General features: G+C 41.9%; 1 protein-coding gene across 6 annotated transcripts in view; it reads right to left on the reverse strand.

Moving 5' to 3' along the window:
• The window catches only part of epb41l4a (erythrocyte membrane protein band 4.1 like 4A), a 100,975-nt gene that overhangs the window by 46,365 nt on the left and 28,512 nt on the right, over positions 1 to 26,098 (reverse strand). For all 6 annotated transcript variants that reach the window (XM_060909192.1, XM_060909194.1, XM_060909190.1 and 3 more), the window contains exons 2-6: positions 10,257 to 10,361; positions 1,316 to 1,367; positions 1,000 to 1,078; positions 734 to 831; positions 427 to 547 (exon numbers count right to left, since the gene is read on the reverse strand). In XM_060909192.1, coding sequence (XP_060765175.1) covers positions 427 to 547; positions 734 to 831; positions 1,000 to 1,078; positions 1,316 to 1,367; positions 10,257 to 10,361 — 455 coding nt within the window. The remainder of the gene's footprint in view (positions 1 to 426; positions 548 to 733; positions 832 to 999; positions 1,079 to 1,315; positions 1,368 to 10,256; positions 10,362 to 26,098) is intronic.

Genomic DNA, 26,098 nt, shown 5'->3' on the forward strand with positions numbered 1-26,098 from the left:
ACCGAGGCGTTCCCAGGCCAGCCGAGAGACATAGTCCCTCCAGCGTGTCCTGGGTCTTCCCCAGGGCCTCCTCCCGGGGGGACATGCCTGGAACACCTCCCCGGGGAGGCGTCCAGGGTTTGTTTTATTTCATTTTTTAAAAATCTATTCCTTATTTGCCTTTGCTGTGTTGTGCGTCTGCCTTTAAATGAAATCTAAGCCAATGTGTCATCCGGTGGCTCTGCCCATTCCGCTACAAATGTGTCCAACACGCCACCCTTGATTTATCATCAGTTTCAGCGTATTATCACAGTTATGAAGTCACCACCTGTACTAAAAAAAAAAACCAGTATGCAAATGTGCCATTTGAGACACAGCTAAAGTCTAACATTCTTCTAAAGAGTCGGTGTGGTGGCAAAGAATGAAAGTGAGAGATTTTCTGCTTACATTAGTGTTTTGTGAATCTGCTCAGTAGTGTTCTCCAGGTCTTCTTTCTGGTCTGGAACAAAGCGATACTCCGACACGTAGCCTGGCATGTGCTTGTACGGGTCATAATCTCCGAGCTCAGCTGGAAAAGACAAAATCAAATCACGCAGATTAGTGGGTCTGAGAGAATGGTTGTATGGTCATATATTACACACCATACTGTGCATAAGCATACGAAAGTGCAGATTTATGCAGTTTTACGACCTGGGTTTGAATATCCAGCTACAATGGAAAACAGAGGGGGTGAAAACTTAATATTCATACATACACTGGATTGCCAGAGCTGCCATCTGTGCACTGACACTGAAGGGGCATGGAAGTCTTCCTTGAAGCACATCCTGCTTTATCTGAAGGAAGAACTGGTACCTGACACAAGACAATATGACCACATCACACACACACACACACACACACACACACACACACACACACACACACACACGCTGCACTACACAAAGACTCAACACAGTACTGTAATTTTCATATTTCTCCCTTTTAGCTACTGTGGTATCAGATGTTACACAGAAAACACACCTTGTAATTTCCTCCTTTAGTTTACAGGGGTCCTCGGCATAAAATTTAACGCCGAAATACACCGTGTATGGTGGGCCGGCTGCAAAGAGAAGCCAGCATCTACTCAATTCACATCGACACGCATGTAAATCCAATCTAATTAAGTTGAGAACAGTTTGCTTTCGATCAATTTTTAATCAGAAAATGAGAAGAGAAGGTAAGTAGTTCTATGTGCAGTATATATTTACCAGTGGATTTCGAAGGGGCATTTCTGATATCCGGATGTTATTTTATGTCATTATCAATGCCATTTTCTCTACAATAAGGTTATACTTACTAGCTATAAGGTCTTTATGTTCTGCCAGGGTTTTTGCCGGATCTAGCCAATACTGAAAAAAGAGAAAGACAGAGAGAGAGAGAGAGAGAGAGAGAGAGAGAGAGAGAGAGAGATTGGAAATGACAGGACTGATTACTCAATATTATATTCATTTATATTTGTAGAGCTCTTTTCCAAAATGCTATAAATCCATTTTGATTGTTTTCAGAAAAATGACATTTATTTACCCAGACCCATAAATTTTGCACATATTTAATTTATCCTGTTATAACAGATAGCTGGTTTGGTCTGAACATTTTCAACAATAATTGACAAATCTAACAACAATGTTATTGATTATAAATCCAAAGTTTATTATATATTTTTTCAAAATGCTATAAATCCATTCATTTTTTCTGTCTTTCTGTTTTTAAAACAAGAGAACATGCTGTAGATATATAATATCAGGAACTTTCATCATACAATTTATAATAAAATCAAATAAATGATATAAACACTTAAATAACATTCATTCATTTATGTTTAATCTTACGTTTTAAGACTGCCCACCACAGAAAACAACTAACTAAATAACAAATGGCCAGTTAGTTCAATTTTTTAAATGCAATCCATTCAAAGTGCCACCTTAAATAGCATGACAAAACCACTAATTAAATAACAATAATCAACATTGATAAAAATACATTCAGTAGTCAAGTTATTCAGTAAAGTGTTGAACCTGTAAAAACAGCACCATTGCCTGCTACATAAAACAAATAACTTCAAGATAACACACATAATAACCCTGGTGTTCTATCTTAAATTCAAGACCTTTCAAAGTGCCACCCTGCATGACAAAAACACTATTTAAAAACAATTATCAACTTTGATAAAAAAAAATACATTCAATAGTCAAGTTATTCAGTAACGTGTTGAACCTGTAAAAGTAGCACCATTACCTGCTACATCAAACAAATAGGCGGCACGGTGGTGTAGTGGTTAGTGCTGTCGCCTCACAGCAAGAAGGTCCGGGTTTGAGCCCCGTGGCCGGCGAGGGCCTTTCTGTGCGGAGTTTGCATGTTCTCCCTGTGTCTGCGTGGGTTTCCTCCGGGTGCTCCGGTTTCCCCCACAGTCCAAAGACATGCAGGTTAGGTTAACTGGTGACTCTAAATTGAGCGTAGGTGTGAATGTGAGTGTGAATGGTTGTCTGTGTCTATGTGTCAGCCCTGTGATGACCTGGTGACTTGTCCAGGGTGTACCCCGCCTTTCGCCCGTAGTCAGCTGGGATAGGCTCCAGCTTGCCTGCGACCCTGTAGAACAGGATAAAGCAGCTAGAGATAATGAGATGAGATAAAACAAATAACTTCAAAATAACACACATGACCTTAGTGCTCAATCTTAAATTCATTCTTAAATCTTAAACCTTTGCATGGCAAAAGTTTTTGGCAGCAGTGTGTTTACATCCAACGGCGGGAATCAGCCCGCCACCAGAATAGCGAATTTTCTTAGTTTGCTCTCATTCATGGTTATCTTTGCTTAAACGATGTCTTCTACCACCTGGTGTAGGTCTCACATAGCCTGGGCCCGCCCATCCTAAGCGTGACGCAACACGAGGGCTTGTTCCGAGCTTAGTCTGGCTAGGCAGGCTATCTACAGCATTTCCAAGCTCCCGAAAAATCGGGAACCAATCAACTTTGAGCATCTCCAACGGCCCTGGGTAGAGGCGTGTTCAAGGCAGTGACGTAGTAGAACTGTGACCGGAAGCCATAGATTGTTTACAGAATCTATGCCGGAAGCGCTTCATTCACATCACGAACATGGAGCAGCGGCAAGCCTTTAACACAGCGGTAGATGCTGTATTGAAAGCATTCAACGGGAAGTTCTCATTGAAAACGGAGCAAAGAGCAGCCCTGGAGGTATTTATCTTCTTCCTGTTACTCAAGCAGTTTCCGTCGCGTCACATATGTCAGAGGAAAGAGTGATGTGATTGGTTTAAGCTTCGTCACAGCCTTTTCTGGCTTCGACCAGTAGCAAACTGAGGCATTTCAGGGAGGCGGGTCAACCACGGGCTCTGGGAAACGGTTTGGCTTAATAGCTTGGCCAGACCAAATGCTCGGAGAGCTTTGAAGTCGCGTTAGCCAGGCTAGGTCTCACAGGTTCTTCAGAACCATCAAAAGTATTCACAACCACCATTTGCAAAAGTTATTTGTGCTCAAGAAGCTACACAAGCAAACAAAACTCCTTGCTTCAGGGTGCTGCCATGTGGGATAGTGTAGAAAGCTGACCGAACTCTGACTGGTCTAGAGCAGGGCTTTTCAAAGTGTGGGGTGCGCCTCCCCTAGGGGGCGCCAGAGTTCTTCAGGGGGGGCGCAACGTGAGGAAAAATAAACCAGAATAAGTTACTATTGCGGACATTTAGCGAACTTCAGCTAGCCTTTGCCAGAGACAAAATGGATCGATTTTTAGTACCTAAAGCTACAGTGAGTGAGGAGACAGAGTCTGGGCCAAGCAAAAAAAGAAGGAAGTATGACCACGATTATTTAAAGTTTGGATTTTCATGGACTGGATCTGAAGATGCTCCACTGTCACAGTGTGTTGTCTGCCAAGAGGTGCTAGCTAACGATGCTATGAGATGTTTAAAATGTGTAAAACAAGATGTTTTTTAAAAAACGCACAGATGTTTAAAATGTGTAAAAAAAAGATGTTTTAAAAAGCACAGATGTTTAAAATGTGTAAAAAAAATGGTTTGAAAAAAGCTCATATGTTTTAAATATGTAAAAAAAGATGTTTTCAAAAAGCACAGATGTTTAAAATGTCTAAAAGAAAAAAATAAAAATGTGTACAACAACCAGTTTTTAAAAATACGAATGGAACATTAAATATAGCAACAACAAAAATTGTAAGGGGGCGCGCTGTTGTTTATTTGCTCTCGGGGGGGGGGCTGACTCTCCCACACTTTGAAAACCCCTGGTCTAGAGGAAATGTCGCACTCAGCCAAAAAACAGGTGTAGCGCCTATCGCGTTTTGGAGAGAAACTACAATTTGCAGCACATACAAACAAGGAAATATAGCGATTTGGCATGAAACATTAATGGAGCAGTGAATAGGCTCAGCACACAGCAGAATAGCGCGACAAATTCGTTTTTCTTAAATTTGGCGTTTATCGCGTTTTGGAAAAGAGCTCTTCATTTATTCCTTTAGGGCACAGGATCCCAACCCTGGCTCTGGAGTACCACTTGTTCTGCATATTTAGGACTAAAGCACTACTGCATTGCTCTCTTTAGTCAGAGAGGGATCAGTCCTAGAAAACAGACCATGAAGTAGTTAAATCTTGGATTCCATTACAAATCACACGTTAATTATATTGAACAGTTATTCCACGAAATCGAGTCGTACATGAGCTGATATCTGATGAGGCGCGTAGCGCCAAGTTGGCTATAAGCCATGTGCAACAAAATTGAGTGGAATAACAGCTTCATTATATCCACATTCACTGGGTTTTGAGAAACGGAACGTTTTTATTATTTTTTTTGCAAATTTGATAAATAAAAACTTTATGCAAAATGTCTGACAAAATCATTTCCGCTTAGAATGTAAACAAACTGGCGAAATGAAAGTAGCAATTTGTGAAAAAATGCTGTAATAATAATTCTTGCAAAATAAATTTTAAAAAAGATACGTTCTTACCATCAAAAATGTTTATTCTGTTTTTTGTTGTTTTTTAGGGGTTTTGTTTTCGAGTAGAGTTTTTATTTCATCCTTGGTTGGTTCAGCAATTTTGTTTTTCTTTACTCACGATATATGAGGGGCGGCACGGTGGTGTAGTGGTTAGCGCTGTCGCCTCACAGCAAGAAGGTCCTGTTAGGACTTGGACTGTTTTGGCCTCTAGAGGCCGCTGTTATTTCCTTTTCGTGTCATGTTTATTTTGGCCTCTACAGGCCGCCACTGTTCCTGTGTTTTGTGTTTTTGTTAATTGCCTGTTTGTCCTGATTATCTTCACCTGTGTCCTTAATTAGTTTGTGTATTTATACCCCTGAGTTCAGGCCTCTTGTCACGGAGTCTTTGTGCTGTTATGTTTATCTCCAGTTTCCTCTATACCGTGTTCTTTGTTTTGCACTTTGCTTTTCTTTTGGATTTAGTAGTGACTGTGTTTTGTGGATCTTCTGAGCTTTTGCATTTTTGCCTTTTCCTTTTTGGACTTTGAACTTTTGATATTTTATTTTTCCCTTTGTCTTCCCAGTATTGGATTATACTCTTTGTTTTTGTTTTTTGTTTTGCCCTGTATATAGTGTATATAGTATAAATAAACCTTTTGATACCTTTTCTACTTCCGCCTCACGCCTCTGCATTTGAGTCATCCCCCTGGTGGCCTAGTGGGGGTTTGCTGGATTATCACACCAACGAACCAGGTTCGAATCCCAGCAAAACCCTAACAGGTCCGGGTTCGAGCCCCGTGGCCGGCGAGGGCCTTTCTGTGCGGAGTTTGCATGTTCTCCCCGTGTCCACGTGGGTTTCCTCCGGGTGCTCCGGCTTCCCCCACAGTCCAAAGACATGCAGGTTAGGTTAACTGGTGACTCTAAATTGACCGTAGGTGTGAATGTGAATGGTTGTCTGTGTCTATGTGTCAGCCCTGTGATGACCTGGCGACTTGTCCAGGGTGTACCCCGCCTTTCGCCCGTAGTCAGCTGGGATAGGCTCCAGCTTGCCTGCGACCCTGTAGGACAGGATAAAGCGGCTACAGATAATGAGATGAGATGAATGAGATGAGAGACGATATATGAGCCTTGGAGTAGAGTAGCCAATCAGAGCACGCAATTGCTCATATCCAGTGAATGTGGACAGAATAAAATTTAATATACAAGTTGTTCAGCTGAATCCTCCTTTTAAGCAGTCAATCAAACTTTGAATGCTATTGATAACGCGAATGCTAATAAGCTTACAAGGGTGAACTCGGCACGTCCATGCCGTTGTAATCACGTGCTAAACACACTCGTCTGTGATTTTTTTTTATTATTATTAATGAAAACAGAAGAGTCAATTTATTACACTCTCAAGTGCTAAGCTGACTGTGAGCTCCTAGAGATGTTCAGTCATGCAAGCTGCAGCATAATATGAAGCCTATTAAAACAGGACTGCAAAAGAGGCTTGTTAAGAATTCTGGATAAGAATCATTACTGCCTGCATCAATAAAACATGAAGGAGACTGCAGGTCATGGCACGTCGCTTAGAGGTGAAGAAAACACTCTTGATGTGTCTTAAATGTGTTTTAACAGGACATGTGCCAAGGTTGGTCTATTCGATGTGTCAGAATGTCGATGTATTACATATTGAACAGATCAAATCTCTATGTTTCAAAAGCAAGTCAAGTGGAGTTTTCTCAGAACAGCTGCTTTGTGACAGTGTTAGGGCTTTCAGGCTTGTTTCAAAAGAAGGAACGTCTGCGCAGATGAATGCCACTGACACAAAGTGTCCGGTATTTGACGGGACGCAAGCCTGACAGACTTCTACAGGTCTAGAGTAGGGATGGAAATGAGTATGAATATGTTATTCTCATTGAACAGATGCTTTTTCAAAGAATACAAATATGACTAAGAGGTGCATGGTTGTTGTTTTTTTTTGAAGAAAGCTTACCAGAAAGGTTCCCAGGAGATCTGATTGGGACAAGACGTTTGCCACGGACAGCAAATAAAGTTCCACAAGCAGGAGGTTTATATTTCATGCAGGTGCAAGAGAGCAAGTTCATTATAACTGCTGGTTAGTGGTTTAAATTCGACTTCTAGTTTGTTTATAGTTTGAGAACTAGAACTTACTACATCTCATCTCATTATCTGTAGCCGCTTTATCCTGTTCTACAGGGTCGCAGGCAAGCTGGAGCCTATCCCAGCTGACTACGGGCGAGAGGCGGGGTTCACCCTGGACAAGTCGCCAGGTCATCACAGGGCTGACACATACACACAGACAACCATTCACACTCACATTCACACCTACGCTCAATTTAGAGTCACCAGTTAACCTAACCTGCATGTCTTTGGACTGTGGGGGAAGCCGGAGCACCCGGAGGAAACCCACGCGGACACGGGGAGAACATGCAAACTCCACACAGAAAGGCCCTCGCCGGCCACGGGGCTCGAACCCGGACCTTCTTGCTGTGAGGCGACAGCGCTAACCACTACACCACCGTGCCGCCCCAGAACTTACTACATTTGTTATAAAATGCTGTGGGCAGGTACAAACAAAAGTAATCAGTGCAATAATAATAATACATCTAGCTGGCACCAGTTATGAACTAGAATGATGTAGCTGAGGTTGAGGAACTGTCAAAGCCAGAATTCACACACCATGCTGACATTTATACCGCCAATGTTTCTTGATTTAAGCCACGCCCGCTTTGGATTTAAATCCAAATACTTAGAGCACTATAGTGATACAGACACTGATAATGATTCTGCATTACACCCCTAGTCTAGAGGGATGACTTTGAACTGCGCAGGTGAATGAACGTGCCTTAAATATTTTAAGCCTTTATTACACAGAGGGGTTCTATTTAAAATCGCCATCCCCCTATCCTTTACCCGAACGTCCTGCATATAAAGGGAGGTCAATTACCCCTGGGCATGATGAAATTAGAATAAGTTAATTGAATTGGCTGATGTTATCTAATAATCATGCTGCTACAGCTGGTGTGTCCCAGTGCGCACTGCTTTATGCAAATGGAACACAAAATGGCAGGTCATGAAAAAAAAAAAAAGAGAAGATATTTAATGTGATCCAGTGCTGGAAAGCCTCCTTCCTGTCCCTGTGCGGACAACTAATGAATAATGAAATAACTTTGGAATAATCACGAGACTGGGCGGCACGGTGGTGTAGTGGTTACAGGGATGTGATTTGGGGCTGGTGAAATTATCTGAAAATTTTAGCCGGGGGTCTGGGCGCCGCAGGCCCCCAGCTGGTCCAGGGCAGCGCCCTGGTGGGGGGACAAGGGGGGAAGCCCCCCGAAGCTCCTGGGTTTTGGGGTTTTCTGACTTAAAAATTGTACTAAAATGGCAAGCAAAACACACAAGAAAAAACTTGTCATGATTAACAAATTCAAGCCAATTTAATGGTCAACATGCAACTCTGACACACACGCTCACTCTCTCTCTCACACACTCACTCTCACTCACACACACTCACTCTCACACACTCTCACACACACACACACACACACACACTCTCACCCCCCCCCCCCCCAAGAACCAGCACGAGCAGGGCTTGGGACGTAATTTGCCCCGAGGCGAGCCGCGGCGCTCCGCTTAGGTTTCGTTTCTATCCCGGGCTCCAGCCCGACTTTGGACGCTCGTAGCTCGGACAGGGGAGGTCCCAGTATTCCCAAACTTGACAGCCAGAGACCTCTGCCCTCTCCCCAAAGAACGAAATCGCTGAACAAATGTCTCACAGTCTCATGTCCAACGTCTGTAGCAACCTCTTTCTCCAACCATTCCCAGCGGAACTTGTTTTTCACTATTCTGTCGATTTCTTTAACTCGATTTGCATCTTTATGCTCGATCACGGAGGCTGCCATCTTTCAACTCTTTGTTTGAAGTGAGCTTACGTACAGCTATCTAACAAGCGCGTTCATTGGTTGTTACAGAGCGATGGGCCAATCACGTACCTCGTTTCATCTCAATGACGTGATTGCGTAAATGACGTAATTACGTCAATGAGATGAAACGAGGTACGTGATTGGCCCATCGCTCTGTAACAACCAATGAACGCGCTCGCTTCAAACAAACAGTTGAAAGATGGCAGCCTCCGTGATCGAGGCATAAAGATGCAAATCCGAGGCTGCCATCTTTCAAACAAAGTCGGAACGAATAGGATATGAATGTGGATTTGAGGGAAAAATCGGAAACATTTTTTTTTCCAAGTTTTGAGGTGAAAAAAGCGGAATTCCGCGAATTCGCGGAAAAATCACATCCCTGTGGTTAGCGCTGTCGCCTCACAGCAAGAAGGTCCGGGTTCGAGCCCCGGGGCCGGCGAGGGCCTTTCTGTGCGGAGTTTGCATGTTGTCCGCGTGGGTTTCCTCCGGGTGCTCCGGTTTCCCCCACAGTCCAAAGACATGCAGGTTAGGTTAACTGGTGACTCTAAATTGACCGTAGGTGTGAATGTGAGTGTGAATGGTTGTCTGTGTCTATGTGTCAGCCCTGTGATGACCTGGCGACTTGTCCAGGGTGTACCCTGCCTTTCGCCCGTAGTCAGCTGGGATAGGCTCCAGCTTGCCTGCGACCCTGTAGAACAGGATAAAGCGGCTAGAGATAATGAGATAATCACGAGAATCATCAGAAGACGCTTTTCTTTTATTCCTCTTAAAGTCAGTGTCAATGATGCACCGTTCACCAGAAAATCGCCACACCCCTAGTGAACACCACTGACATCAAAAATGAGCTGAGGCTGAATTCCTGCGCTGTTCCTCCTTTCCTTATCAAATGTAACATCTAGATGATGTCATGAAGTTGTGTAAACCGCATGAGCCAAAGTGAAAGTACCGTATGACAACACTTCCCCCCTCCCCATTATCATGCCTGGTTTTGTTAATTACTATTTTTGCACTGCCTGTGTCAGCAATAAACGCAATAAATCTTGGGAGACAGTAAAATGACGGTTGGGAAGACAAGCCCTGAAAGGTTCTGTGGTTTTCCGTGAACGCACAAATCACGTCTGTGTTGGAAGGAGTTTATGGAAAAATTACTGTAGTGATTTTCTTTTAAAGCTTTCTCATCACCTTGTCTGGCATTTAACCCCCCACTTCCCCCGACCCCCATCACCACCACCACCACCACCACCGGGCAAACGCCATCGCTCTTCACTTCTTAAAACACAGTCTGTGCACATTTTTTTTTCCCGTAAACCCATCCCTCCAACATGTATACGAGGATTTCTACACAGGAAGGTGGATGAGGTGTTGTGGAAAGTCTGTACTCACTGTCTGATGGCTGCGGTCGCAGTAGCGCAGGCCGAAGTAGTCGCTTTCTAACAGGTTGACATGGCTGAACACGTAATCCAGCACCACGGAGCCCCTGGTGGATTTCTGTGAAGAGAAGTGATAAGATAAAATTGCTTTTTCTGGGGCAAAACACAATTGTGTTTATCAGTGGTTTATCACTCTGCATTTGGATGGAAAAGTTTGAATCCCCCGGTTTTTATTTTTTTAATAAAAAAAAAAAATATATACCTACACAAGGATTTCCAATAAAGTGTGGAAGTGCAACAAGACAAGAACTGAAAACGTGACAAAAATAGTTTGAAAGGAATCAAAAATAGTTTGCCATGACCGTCTCTAACAGCTATGTCAAGGAGAAAGGTGTTAAGACAGAACATCTGTGAAACAGAATTTTTCGGACTATAAGTCACACTTTTGTTCATGGTTCGGCTGGCCATGCGACTTATACTCCGGTGCGACGTATATATGTTTTTTTTTTTCACCGCGAGTAATAACGATAGTAACGATTAGTAATAGGCTACTAATATTAGTTATAATAATAATATAGGCTATTAGTAATAATGATAGTGATAGTATTAAAGATAGTAGTAGATATTTAAAATAATCAGACTAGGCTACTTACAGGGCAAAGGGCGCGTTATCACTGCTCAGCTGTTCGTTTATTAAATAAGCAATGCAGTCGCGCAGTAACCACGTGCCGCTTATCAGATAGAATCACAGATTCTATGGATAGAATAACCCTTCAAAAAAGTGCGACTTGTAGTCCGGTGCGACGTATATATGTTTTTTTCGTCTTCATAATGCATTTTTTGGCTGATGCGACTTAAACTCCGGAGCGACGTATAGTCTGGAAAATACGGTACTTAAGGGATAAAAAATCCATGATGCAGCTGGACATGCAATACAGCCACTATTACCACTCTGAAGCTGATTACTTTCCAATAACAGCATGCTCTGAAGTGTTTTATTGATCTTACACCACAGCAATGTGTCCACAATGATACTGTTATTACTGTTCGCAAATTGTTGATTATTTTCCTACAACCCTAGTGTTTTATTCTTTATAAAATATATTTACTAACCACTTTAATTTACAGCGTGATAGACAGTACAATCTCACTGTAGTACACTTTTCAAAATTCTGCCTGTAAACGATCAGTGTTGGGCAGGTTACTTTCAAAAAGTAATGAGTTATAGTTACTAGTTACTTTTACCAAAAAGTAACTGAGTTAGTAACGGAGTTACTTTGTCATAAAAGTAACTAATTACCAGGGAAAGTAATTATTCCGTTACATTTTGTTCCCCCTCAAAAAAAATCAAATTCAATTAGTGTAATCATAATAAAAGTGAATGTTAAATGTGTTTAATGACTGAAATGGACACTTAACAGAACCAATTAGTAACGTTATCTACACTATATTAATATTTTTGTGGGACAATGTGAGAAGACATCTATCAAATGTAATATATTTTTGCAGTTATTAAAATTATGTTACTAATTACTGGCCACTGACGAGGACAAACGCTTTGTTCCTCGACATAATGTGCATTGCACGTAAACACTCTTGCCTTTTATTTCAAGTAATGAAAAGTGCTGGCTGTATTTCCAGTGTGAAAGCGCACTGTTGGGCTGACCGCTCGCCAACGCTGTGTCTTCCGATTGAAAGAGCGTGCAGTAGTGCAGTAGGCGTGGCCTACCTACATATGTTGTCCAAATCTACTCTGATTGGCTTACTGTGCCGTTGTCTCGTGTCTCCCCGCCCCACACGAAAGCAGAGTAAAGAAAGGCTGAACGAGCAGCGTGCCAGATGAGAACAGCTTTAATAAAGTAACGCATAGTATTTTATTGTAAGTAACGGGAACGGCGTTATAACGATATAAAAAGTAATTAGTTAGATTACTCGTTACTAAAAAAAGTAACGCCGTTAGTAACGCCGTTTATTCTAACGCCGTTATTCCCATCACTGTAAACGATTTGCTCCTTTCGTTTCAGGTTCTCTGCGACAAGCCGCATCTATCATCACATGCCATTATCTTATCTCTGACAGATCTTCTGACACTGGAAGAGGCTCTGTGTTCAGCTTTGACACTGAGCAAGACCACAAACCACACATATGATAAATGTGCTGTGCAAAGTCTTAAGCTATTGTGTAGATGCACAAAAGAATGTGCTTCCCAAAGGAAAGGGAAGTGTGTGTCTGTAAGAGTTGTCATGATGATAAAATGGGATTTAAAGACAGCATTGTGTGTGTGTGTGTGTGTGTGTGTGTGTGTGTGTGTGTGTGTGTGTGTGTGTGTGTGTGAGATCTTTACCTCTGAAATGGGATGCGTTAACTAAACTGTCTGTTGTGTAAATGATCAATATTTCATCACGGGTTGTTCATTCTTTTGTTTTTCAGTTAGTCTTTGGCTGTTTTCACACCTAGTTTGTCTGAATTCATTTTGCAATTATGTTCAAGTGAGTTCTGTGGCATGAGCTTTAATGGACGCTTCTTATTAGAGTTTTTTTTTTTTTTTCTCTGCTACTGCAGAGTGAATGGATTGTAAGCAATTGCATTTGGCACAGGGAAAAAAATCCCCACAGTCTCGATGTTTACTGGGCAGTGCTTGTCTCATCTGGATGCACGGCTTCTCCTTATATTGATTGATTGATCGTTCAAAGAGGTGGAGCTTCGTAACCAGGTGCCGATCAATAAATCGGGAATGAACTTGACTGATATGAGAAACTTAAACATACTGGTGCCAGTCGGAATTGCTTGGAGCCTGCTGAAGGAGTTATTTTTAAATATTGTAAATAAATTGTAGGTATAAAGGTCTGTTTGATTATTTGCATTGCTTTCTGAAGTTTTTGTTTTGTAGTTTTGGCCAGGCGCCGCCTGAACTGATAATCGCATCATCAGGTTTTCTTTGGCTAATCAGACACAAGGTACCCCACCACTCTTGCCGGAGCAGTTGGGGGTTAGGTGCCTTGCTCAAGGGCACTTCAGCCAGTCCTGCTGGTCCAGGGAATCAAGCCAGTAACCTTTTGGTCCCAAAAGTGTTTGTCTAACCATTAGACCATGGCTTCCTGAATTCTGAAATTTGTTGTTTCAAATTTCCGTCTTCAGCTATCTGCTTTTTGGGATGGCACTGATGCTGCTGCTGCCCTGATTTAAAAAAAAAATGTTTTTTATGCTCATACATATGAGAAGAGACTGAAAATCAAACAAGAGGGCAGACCAAAGTCCACGATTTTATTTACAAGTCAAGTACAAGTCAACAGTGTTGGAACAGTAAAATCTTTGTTACCTCACCCGCTACGGAGTAAGCAGGGTGAGGTATTGTTTTCGGTCGGGTTTTTGTTTGTTTGTTTTTTGTTAGCAACGTTACGGGAAAACGGCTGGACCAATCTTCGTGAAACTTTCAGGATAGATGGGCATTGGTCTCAAATAGAACCTCCAACATTTTGGATGGTTTCTTGGTTCGTTTACATACGCAAAGAAAGGGGTTTGGCCACGCCCACTTTTAAACCCCATGGATAAAAACTTCCCTGCTCTGTTGATTTATTATTATTACCACCTCGCCCGCTACAGACTAGACCAGGGCTTTTCAAAGTGTGGGGCGCCAGAGTTCTTGGGGGGGCCAACGTGAGGAAAAATAAACCAGAATAAGTTACTATTGCGGACATTTGGCGAACTTCAGCTAGCCTTTACCAGAGACAAAATGGATCGATTTTTAGTACCTAAAGCTACAGTGAGTGAGGAGACAGAGTCCAGGCCAAGCAAAAAAACAGAGCCTCCAGGATTTCGCGATGTTGCGATTTGCAATTTCAACGCAAATTCAACCAATCCCCGGGAATTCAGGGCGGTGTTGCAATTATATCCAATCACCGCAACTTTCCCGCAAATTTGACCAATCGTTGGCGTCGTCTTGAGGTGACATCGACAAACTACCTTCCGCCTTACTTCTGTGTATACGTTCAAGAGAAGCAGAATGCGCGCAGTGTTGCCAGATTGGGCGGTTTCAAGTGCATTTTGGCGGGTTTTGAACATATTTTGGGCTGGAAAACGTCAGCAGTATCTGGCAACACTGCATGTGCGAGTCAGTGTTTATATAGGCTTAAATTCTGTTACTGAAAGTGTGTTACGTTTACAGTGAAGGACTGTGTGCACTTTACATTATTTTTTACTTAATACAAGAAATTAATGGATGCCAACATTTTTGCCAAAATGGTATTTTATTTTCCATTGTTTAGGCAGCTTCAGCATCATACTGAGATTCTGTTCAAATTGTTTTTTTCTTCTATGAAGCCTGAGCCATTTATTTTATTAGTTGATAATTATTGTTTAATTTAGTCTTCAGGAGAGACTGCCTGCACACAGTACTAGTATTAATAGTTTTTTTTTCTTACATGAAAGCTGAGGCATTTATATTATATTTTAAGGTAACTTCATGTTGTGCTGTGAGGTTCTATGCACTTTAACTTTTGAACCAACAGGTGCATTTGGATAAGTAAAGCCTATTTTTCTGCATTTTTGTAGTCCTGGTAATCTTTTATATTGGTAAAGATGTTTATAGGACCATTTCTCAGTGTCTTTGTTTTTTTTAATCAATAGTTTTTCAGTAATAACTTAATATTTAACATATCACTCAATTTTAATCACAAAAAGAGAAAATCACAACAATTTCTCACAACTTTCACTTCCTCCCGCAATGTAATTGCAATAAAAACCTAAAAAACACCGCAACTTTCATCGCAATTTTTTGGAAAACCCCTGCAACATCAGACATTTTAGCCCGCAACAATCACAAAAAAGGCCTGCGGCATCCTGGGGGGACTGAAAAAAGAAGGAAGTATGACCACGATTATTTAAAGTTTGGATTTTCATGGACTGGATCTGAAGATGCTCCACTGCCACAGTGTGTTGTCTGCCAAGAGGTGCTAGCTAACGATGCTATGAGATGTTTAAAATGTGTAAAACAAGATGTTTTAAAAAGCACAGATGTTTAAAATGTGAAAAAGAAAAAAAGAAAAATGTGTACAACAACCATTTTTTAAAAATACGAATGGAACATTAAGTATAGCAACAACAAAAATTGTAAGGGGGGGGGGGGGGGGGGGCGCTGTTGTTTATTTGCTCTCCGAGCACTCTCCCACACTTTGAAAACCCCTGGACTAGACTAAAGAAATCGCTTTCAGACGTTTATGCTTATTGCAGAGGGAAAGTGCATTCCATTGAGCTCTAGCACCGGGCCATTTCCAGGAAATAAGAGTTTGGGTCGTGGCGACGGCGTGTGTATGTCAGCCTCGGTTTGGAGATTTCAGTTTCGAAAACTGTAAGAGTAGAATAATATAAAGTACAGACACTTGATATATATTTTACTTCTGTGATTTTTAAATGGTTCATTTTTGGATTACACTTCATTTTTTGTGGCTACTGCCTCATAGAGTAAATATATATGCTATATTTACTGTATGGAAATGGTATCAGAAAACAACTTTATTTATAAGCAGTAGCCACATGTACCCATAGGGTACCTATTTTTTTTTTTTTTGTGATATCTTCTTTCATATTTATCATAAGTGCTACCGGGTGAGGTTTGTTTTGCCTGGCAACACTTGTTTATTATTAGTCTTAGATTCCGAATCCCTGCGAATGAGCAATGAGTTAGAATGAGCTCATTAATATACACTGTCCAAGTTGTACTTCCACCAGTCGCTGCTGCTAACAACATGCCAATATGTTACAGATAATTCTATATGCACACACAGGCATATTTTTAAAGCCATTTTTAAAATCAAAAGACTCATATACAGACTCATTTCAAATCCATTTCTGTTGTTCGCTGAGACAGTAAAATATTCTGTTGAGCCATCTAGAACAAAATGAACGCATGTGCACTGATCTACATCTGCTTTCAAAATAAACACGTTTTACTGAAACTTTATCTCAGTGATATGTTAATCACGCTTGTGTGGTTTTTCCCTGTGAACAATCATAACCAGAGTTTGCTGGCATAATAACAACTTCAAAACGCTCCCTTGTCTAAACATGATTAACTACCAGAACAAATGAATGGATTTGCTCTTCCCTCGACATGTAGACATCGCCATGAAATATTAAGCAAAATTGCGCACCATTTAGTCAGCCAAGCAAATTAACTGAACATCATGGTTTTTTTTTTTAAAGATTTTTTTGGGGGCTTTTTCCACCTTTATTGGATAGGACAGTGCAGAGACAGGAAACGAGCAGGAGAGAGACGGGGAGGGATCGGGAAATGACCTCGGGTCGGAATCGAACCCGGGTCCCCGGATTTATGGAATGGCGCCTTATCCACCTGCAAAAGAGGTAATAAATATTTCAGAGGAATTTAAAATACATGGAGTTGTTCAGGACAAACTTGCTCTTTGTGAGTATAATTAACTCAGTTTTTCTTGACTAGATTCATAGCGCTTCTGTGTGACGTGATGTGTGTAATCTACAACATTTATGTTTTCGGTTACAGCAGAATAGTGTTGATGAAGAAAACACATTCATTTTTTGACTCAAAACCTTTGTTTTCAAAGACTGTATGTCACATGTGTCAATGTTATATGGCAAGAAATGTTTTTTGATGTGATACTGCTGTTATTTTGTTATACAGCTACCACGTATGACACATGTTGGCTTAAATAACACCATCTGAAACTTGAACAGTGACTGGTATCTGCCCAGAGGTCATTCTTATACCACTCTCTCTCTCTCTCTCTCTCTGTGTGCCATACAATGCGTCACTCTGGTTCACGTTACTCAGTAAAGCCCAGAGCAGTGAACTCCAGGTGATGACTCAAGACTTTGTGAGCATCAGTGTCAAGCCAGTGTTGCAGGTTCGACTATATCAGTGTTGGCCATCCACGTTCACGGAAAGAGTAAAATAAAGTTTGCCTGTCAGATGATTATTTTGTTTACTCACCATCGACTTTTTGAAATGGCTTTCTCATTGCAGACTGGAGCACAAAAACAGTTATACATGTACTATAAGTGTGGAGAGTCTATCGGATTACATCTGTACAAAAGATAGCAGCTCTGAGACTAAAGGCGTATTCACACCTACGTTGTTTGGTCCGGACCAAACGACCAAACGAACCAAATTTCCCTTGGTCTGGACCTTTTGGGTTGGTCTGAATACAAACCACCGAACTCTGGTCCGGACCAAACAAGCGGACCGAGACTGAGCTGCAAGGTCGGACTCGGTCCGGACCAAAGGAACCCTGGTGCGGATCTTTTGGAGGTGTGAAAACAGACCGGACCTAATCCGACAGTTTTGCTTTTTTGTACCTCGGGAGCTTCCGTCGTTTGTCGAGCATTATGGGAAACAGAGTCTTGACACTCCACCGCAAAGTGCAAACACTGTTTCGGTTGTCAAGGGAACCTTACAACAGTTGTTCAGTCATTCAGACCAGTGGGAGGCTAGACTACAGAGTACAAAAAATGAGTAGGGGGCAAACGTGGGCCGAGGAAGAAACGCGCACCCTTGTGGATATATGGGCAGATGTCCACATATCTGAGCTTTTGGAGAGAACACACAAAAATGCCGACGTGTTTGCTGTATTCAGTGAGAAAATGAAGGAGAAGGGGTTCACGCGCTCCCAAGAACAATGTCGGCTAAAAGTGAAGAAACTCCGTCAGACCTACATTAAAATCAGGGACATTCTTTCAAAAAGTGGCGGTACTAGCGACGCAAAAAAGAAATTCATCTATTGCGTGAAGAGCCAGAACTGTCACAACATGATGTGCGCTCCTCAGCGCTATCCTCCGTAGCCGCCTTGCCCTTTGTCGTCGTCGTTGATAAATTACTTGTACAACAGCATAGTAATCGCACAATTGTAAAAACAGTAAAAACTGGAAAAAACATATAGCTTTGATGACATTTAAAAGAATAACAGCACGGAAAGCCTCCATGACTACTTTTGAACTTAACGCTTTGTGCGCGTGTCGTCTCTGACCAATAGCTGAACGACCTCAGGGCGCATGGCTTTGTTGACAGATTTTGGTCCGCTTACTAAAATGTACAGTGTGAAAGCGAACCGCACCAAAATGAAAAAATAAAAAAAAACATTTGGTTCGGACCAAAGCAAGTGAACTATTGAACTATCCTGGTCTGAATACACCCTAAGACTAGTGTCAATTAGATACGAGAACACATTCCTTTCTTAAAATAAAGGAACATTTTTATGAGCGTCTCTTTCCTAGTTAGCATCTGACTTTTATGAGTGATAACGTTTCAAGAAGGAAAAAGTCCTGTCACACTAGTTATTGTCAGCCGTGTAACTCAAACCTCTAAGGCCCGAGGGGCTCGGAGCTGAACATGAGACCTTTCCAACACACTGCCCAGGCAGTAGGATCCAGACTGACACTGGCAACCTGCTCCCTACATTCCAGCCATATCTCTCTCCCTGATAAGACAATGCAGATGGTCAAAATGGGGTGGGGCTGCAAAAACAACACTGGGCAGAGAAAAATGTGGAGGAAATGTGTTTCCGAGAATTTAGTTACACTATTTTCCTTCTTTCCTCTCTTTTGACTGAAGAGATTGTGTATAAGAGATGGCTTTTCCAGTTTGGAACAGATTTATAAATGGATTTTAGTTGAACCATACAAACAAATATTGTGGTTTTCTGCATATGGATGGAGAAAAAAAGAGATTATCAAAAAGTGGATAAACTGAATGGGCAAACTTAAAAAAAAAAATAAAAGGTGAAACCATATATGCAGAGCCATGGCCTCACTTTCGTTTATAAATGCCTTGAGACCTCAAGAACGGCACAGGAATAGTTTTAAGCGTTAACAATAAATTTAATATAGTAATTTTTACAATTAAAGTGATTTATATAGGTAGCGGTCTGAGTGAATGACCTTGACATCCATAACGTCACAGCGGGAAGGCTATCGGTCTCATCGCCATTTCCGCTATACTAAAACACAGAGCTGACTGCAACTCCGATCCTCCATTTTGAGCTAATTTATTGCCGTGCCACGTAGATGTGTTGCTGGCGGGTGCAGCAACATGACAGAAGGTGGATTTACGATGCATTCATGGCCCAAGAATGTTCAAACTGCAAAGATTTGGAGGCGTTTTGCGAGAAGTTCATGGGCACATTGGGCGCCTACGAAGTGGTCTCTCCTCTGCTCTGCACATTTTACTGAGGACTCGTATGAGACCTCTGATCTGTTGAGGAGCGTTGGCTATAAGCCTGTATTGAAAGAGGGTGCAGTACTAACAATTAAAGGAAAAGAAAACAAGAAAAGGAAAGTATTTATTTTATTTTTTTAAAGTGAGTTCAGTTGCACCAGTTCTCCTGGAGTGTGAGCCGAGGGTTGATGGTAAAACCTGGGATGGGACATATCGCTCGGGCAGTGACCTCCCCGCGGTTGTTGCTAAAACTGGTGACATCCCGTTCCATCCCGGGTTTTAGTAATTGCCTGAGCTGAGCAGTAATGGCGGAGTACGCAGTATGGAGAGAATGAGTGGACCAGCCGTCTGATTTTCTCCACTGGATATTGCTGCCATCTCGCCCTTACGTGGAAGAAGCAAATGAACGGAGAACCGAAAGTCAGACTGTTTCAAAACAATCGGCCACAAGATCGGCCTTCAAGGAGCGAGAACACAGACGGGTAAGCTCTGACTCTCATTTGGATTAAAAAAACAACAAAAACAACACTTGTTGTTTACCTGCATTTAGATTAATACATGTCGCTTGTATTGTGTGTTTAAGTTACTGGTATAAGATTATTTAATTTCCTTCAGAATGTGATCGTCTCAGTTCATCTGATTATTTAATTAGCCTTTTATGTTTTATCAGTGAAAATGCATGCATGTACATGTATGTTGCATAAGTTATAACACCCATCCTGTTTTAATGACAGTCAACCCACAATCAGTGAAGTCAAATCAGTCTTAGTTGAGCAAGTCGGTAACGGTATTTCTTACTTTCACCAAAAATTTTTATTTATATGACTTTGGTCTAGGGCGGCACGGTGGTGTAGTGGTTAGCGCTGTCGCCTCACAGCAAGAAGGTCCTGGGTTTGAGCCCCGGGGCCGGCGAGGGCCTTTCTGTGTGGAGTTTGCATGTTCTCCCCGTGTCCGCGTGGGTTTCCTCCGGGTGCTCCGGTTTCCCCCACAGTCCAAAGACATGCAGGTTAGGTTAACTGGTGACTCTAAATTGACCGTAGGTGTGAATGTGAGTGTGAATGGTTGTCTGTGTCTATGTGTCAGCCCTGTGATGACCTGGCGACTTGTCCAGGGTGTACCCCGCCTTTCGCCCGTAGTCAGCTGGGATAGGCTCCAGCTTGCCTGCGACCCTGTAGAAGGATAAAGCGGCTAGAGATAATGAGATGAGATGAGATGAGATGAGACTTTGGTCTATAGCTGTAAAAGGCCTTGGACTTAAAACTGGTTACCGCTGTGATGTCACGCACTCAGGGCTGGCTGTCAGCTCAAATGCCAACTTTGCGGTCAATTTTAACTCTCAAAAATATATATTTTTTAATTCCCATTTATGCAGCATACAAGAATCAAGGATGGAGATACTATCCACTCAGAAATTTATTCAAAAATAAAGGTTCTGCATACGTATCTCCTTTAACATCTCATCTCATCTCATTATCTCTAGCCGCTTTATCCTGTTCTACAGGGTCGCAGGCAAGCTGGAGTCTATCACAGCTGACGACGGGCGAGAGGCGGGGTACACCCTGGACAAGTCACCAGGTCATCACAGGGCTGACACATAGACACAGACAACCATTCACACTCACACCTACGGTCAATTTAGAGTCATCAGTTAACCTAACCTGCATGTCTTTGGACTGTGGGGGAAACCGGAGCACCCGGAGGAAACCCACGCGGACATGGGGAGAACATGCAAACTCCGCACAGAAAAGCCCTCGCCGGCCACGGGGCTCGAACCCGGACCTTCTTGCTGTGAGGCGACAGCGCTAACCACTACACCACCGTGCCGCCCCTCCTTTAACATACAGTAATATAGAAAAGTATGGTGAGCTAGTTAGCTAGTTAAATACATTAATATGGAGAAAAACAAGGATATAAACTCCGGCCTGTGGGACGACTCAACCACAGCCATTAGGCTTAGACAGTAGCTGAGGTAGCTCATCATTCATGAGTATAGACTGACACTTGGGTTTTCACATTTTGAACTCTTTTTCACATCATTAACATGATCGTGCCGTGTCAACTACTGTAAATCCCCCCCCCCAAAAAAAAGGTCAATTTGTAGACAGTGTGTATTGTAGCATTGTTTTTAAATCATTCCTTTCAAGAAAATGTGAAACTTTTAAATACTTAATTACACAAACATATTTAAGGCAAGCGATGATAAAATCCTGCTAATTATTTCTCTGTCAAGCCCCAAACCTAAGCGACTTCAACAGACCGAGATGGATCTTTATCGGTCGATGGCCTTTGCACCAATTTTCTCAGATCAATAAGACAAATTAGCAAAATGCCCAGCCAAGAGAAAGGCAAGATTTTGAGAAAGTGTTGATCCTTGAAAAAGGATAAAAGTGAAAGCTAACTAACAGAAATCCTGACTGTGGCTTACATCCCAGAGGCACAAAGAGGATTAGTTAATTACCACCATCTTCCTTCTGTTAATACCACGTGTGCTCTTGCTGAACACGAGCAGATGGCATTATGTGGTAGAATATTCTCCACAGGGATACACCGCGCTACAAACACTAACTCCGTCGTTGTTCATTTCTATTCTCCTCAGCCGAGCTACAAGTGGAATAGTTTTTACATGGGTGTGTCTTTTACACAGGCAAGGAAATAAGCAGTTATTAAAGAGGCAGCTTTTAAATGTGTTTTTCACAACATATGCAGCAAGACCTAACCCGAACAGTTTCTATGATTTGGTACTTGGTACTCAACAGAATAATAATAAGTTAAATTTATACAGCGCCTTTCTCAACACCCAAGGTCACTTTACAATTATAAGGAAACTACTGTTCCTGATTCTCAAGAATTTCTTCATTCTGAATACCGGTGCCAAGCCTAACTCTTTTTTTTTTTTTTAATGACACATCAGATGCCAAATCCTGAAAATCATACCATTTAGCTTTTTTTTTTTATAACAGCAACAATCCACAACAAAGGAGGCTATAGAGCAAATGCGAAAATGTAACTTCATGAAAAATGGCCAACAAACACAATCGAGTGGAGCTTAACCTTTGAGCAAAATCAGAACCAACGGTACTGTGCTCTATAATATTTGCAAATGTGTACTCATTTAAACATTTCTGAATGCCTTTTCTACTGACTGCTGTTGACATTTACCTTGTTGTTGTGTGCTTGTGCGAGTGAAATTGTTGCGCTTTCTGGCATGTTTGATCTGTAAATGCTCAATTAATTTTTGGTGGCATTGAAGTCCTTGCTGCTTTTACCTCCTTGCATGACATTTTCTTGCATGGCAAAAAGCATCTTTACTACTGCTGGTCTCAAGTGTGAAGTGATATGTTGCTCAATTACAGGTAGTCGTCGACTTACGACCTATGCGACTTACGACTGATCGACTTTACGACTGTCTGGTTATGACTGGCAAGTGTTTCCTAGCTGAGCTAGCTGAGCGTACGACAGTTTCCGCCCCAGCTCCCGGCAGCGCCCAGCATCCAGCCAGTGTTGCCAGATACTGCTGACGGTTTCCAGCCCAAAATATGTTCAAAATGCACTTAAAACCGCCCAATCTGGCAACACTGCATCCAGCCTCTTCTATTATGTGTGCAGTGTTTCGCTGGACAAACAACGAGCGAGCTACAGCGCGCGTATGGCTTAACCAGATCTTGTGCTATAACGTGCAAAGCTGGTAATCAACTTTCACTGTTCTGTGTCCAGTGTCCAAAATGAAAAGTTAGTTTTCAACTGTTCAGCTAAAAAAAATGTAATTAAAACGATTGTGTTGTTGAAATGATGTGTTTGCAATTTATTTATAATCAAAAACTGATACAGGTGGATGAAAGAGTGACAGTGTGATAAAAAAGTACTATACTAGTACTACTGAGTGATAAGACGTCCTAGTGAATGCTTGATAAGTAGACAATAATAAATAATTAGGTGTATTTTTCAGCGCGCGCTGTGGCTCAAAATAATATACCGGCAAGAAATAAAAGTTACTTTCACCCCTGAGTATGCAGTGTTTGACTTAAACCAAATAATGAGCCAAGGTAATGAAATAAGAAAATGTTGATAAAATAAGACTTTAAGATGATTACAATATCATTACACATCACAATATACTTACGTTCATTTAACATAGGCCGACTTACGACCAGATCGGTTTACGACCGGTCAGTCGTAACCAAACGCAGTCGTAAGTCGACGACTACCTGTATGTGCTTTATCTAGAAGCACATGAGTCAAAAATTGCATCACGGTATTGGTACGTTCCAGCATCTGATATGTTAACTACTTTCAATGAAATGCAGGATTTCCATGATTTGCAATTCTGCTTTTATTTACGTTTTACAGAGAGTCCCAACTTTTTTTGGAATTAGGGTTGGAAATAAGCTGTGTCAGGAGCACAAGTGGCTGTACAACATCAATTCACCGAGCAGCAACAACTGGACAGACAAGGAAGACACAGTCCATCCTGACTGACTGTCTCTCCACCTACGACCCCACCCATTTGCTCTTTTCTTTTTGTGTGTGGAACATAAGCTGTGACACCTCCAAGTACCCTATTAGTGAGAAAGCATGCGTTTATGTCCTCCAATGGTTTCCATTTCTTATTCAACAATATGCTCAGTTCAGTTGCTTCATAATCTGTAGTATCAGTGTGTTAAAAGCAAAACGCATTAGGAACACTTTGCCGGTTGAGCACTGGCACTTCTATAAATTGGTGTATAACATAAAAAACTCTTCCAGCAGCTTAATAAACAAGTTTGTTTGTGTAGAAAGCAGTAATTAGAGAGCTTTTAACAAGCTCTGTGTGTGCGTGTGTGTGTGGTCAGGAGGGAAGAGATTCATTTGAATGTTCTTGGAAACATTTAACTTCCACTGACATGTCCCTCTGTCCCCATGGCAACAGGGTCATTACAGGAGGGGACTGGACCATCTGCTGCTGTCGGCTGTCGGGGTGTGGTGATGATCATCTGTGTGTGTGTGTGCGTGTGTGTGTGTGTGTGTGTGATCCTCGTCAGCAGATGTTCCACACCTCGCTGCTGCCTTTCGGAGTGATACCCACCCTGCTGGATTCATTTTAAGGAACAATGGCTGGACAATTACATCCTATAAGTAGGGAATAAAACACTTTGGGGCATGCTGTTTGAGGAAAACAATCAATGACGAGGTGATCTGACGCGGTCTGAAACAAAGCAGATTTAGTGTTATCACCTGACGTTGATTACTTTCTGATATCAGCATGTCCTAATGTGTTTTATTCCTCTTACACCACAGAGACTTGCCAACAATTACAATTTTTACTTCATATAATGAACACGCTTTTTATACATTGAAAGGTACAATTGGTGTTGTGGAGCATCCGCAAGACAAATTAGTTCCTGTTATCACTTTACAGCAGCTGACGCTGAAGACTCCTTCCATCAATGTCCATAATGGTGTCCTCACAGAATCAACAAATCTACATTTTTGTTTTTGGTAAAAATTTCTTATCCATTTATTATTACTCTGAGATTCTGGAGATCACCTATTCCCAAAGTGAAACATAGCCATGCGTCTGTGATGTTATCGCATTATCAAAGATATTATCCAAAGTTATATCTAGGGGTCCAAGCATCAAAGTCGGCTCAGTTCTAATATGTTCCCTCAGTGGAAAGTTCAGGAATAGAAAATCAAAAAAAAAAATGTGCCAAATTTAATAATGTTCATGAGCTACAGCCATTCTGAGGGAGTCTCTGAGGGGGTGATTTTACAGTTTAAAGTGCATATTCTGGACCAATTTCGTGTTTTTTTCTATGAAAATACGTCCCTTTACACACTTATCCGGAAGGGTAATTTTGCACAAGGCCATCTGTCTACAGCAGAAAAAAATAAAATAACAAAACACGTCTAGAAAAATCCCAAGGGAGTCTGGAGCCAGATTCGTGACGTTACCTGCGGAAGCGCCAGCAGGCTGCGAGAGCTTTGCACAGTTTCAGTGCACAGCCTGTGTAGACCGAGCGCTCCCATTTCTCTCTCATTGTCCGGTCTTTTGGAAAACGATGAGTACTAATCCCATCAAGATTGGTGTTGCTACACCCTCCTACGATACATCTGTTAACCATTTTAATAATTACGCGATAACGTTGAAGAAATTTGCAGAAAACCACCAGGTCGTTTTCTCATAAACAAACCAGCGCTGACGTAGGATTCAGAGGGAGGCGTCCCGCATGCGACGTCACAAAAATCAGTGTTTCCCGGGAAATCCAAACGCCAAGTTTTTTCAGAGGCGGACCAATTCGCCTCAAATGACTTGATTTCAACTGAATTTTTCTGGTATTGCGCAAGGTAAAAAAATTGCAGAGAATGCAGAATGTGACAGATCTCATCTCATCTCATTATCTCTAGCCGCTTTATCCTTCTACAGGGTCGCAGGCAAGCTGGAGCCTATCCCAGCTGACTACGGGCGAAAGGCGGGGTACACCCTGGACAAGTCGCCAGGTCATCACAGGGCTGACACATAGACACAGACAACCATTCACACTCACACCTACGGTCAATTTAGAGTCACCAGTTAACCTAACCTGCATGCAGGCATGCAAACTGGTCAGGGGTGAAAAAGGTGAGAAGGATGCACGGGGACACGGCACGCGCGCAAAAGTACATTTCGTAGTCTACGTTACAAAAAAAATTGC

This window comes from Neoarius graeffei, chromosome 25 (assembly GCF_027579695.1).
Source record: "Neoarius graeffei isolate fNeoGra1 chromosome 25, fNeoGra1.pri, whole genome shotgun sequence".
Classification (NCBI taxonomy): Eukaryota; Metazoa; Chordata; class Actinopteri; order Siluriformes; family Ariidae; genus Neoarius; species Neoarius graeffei.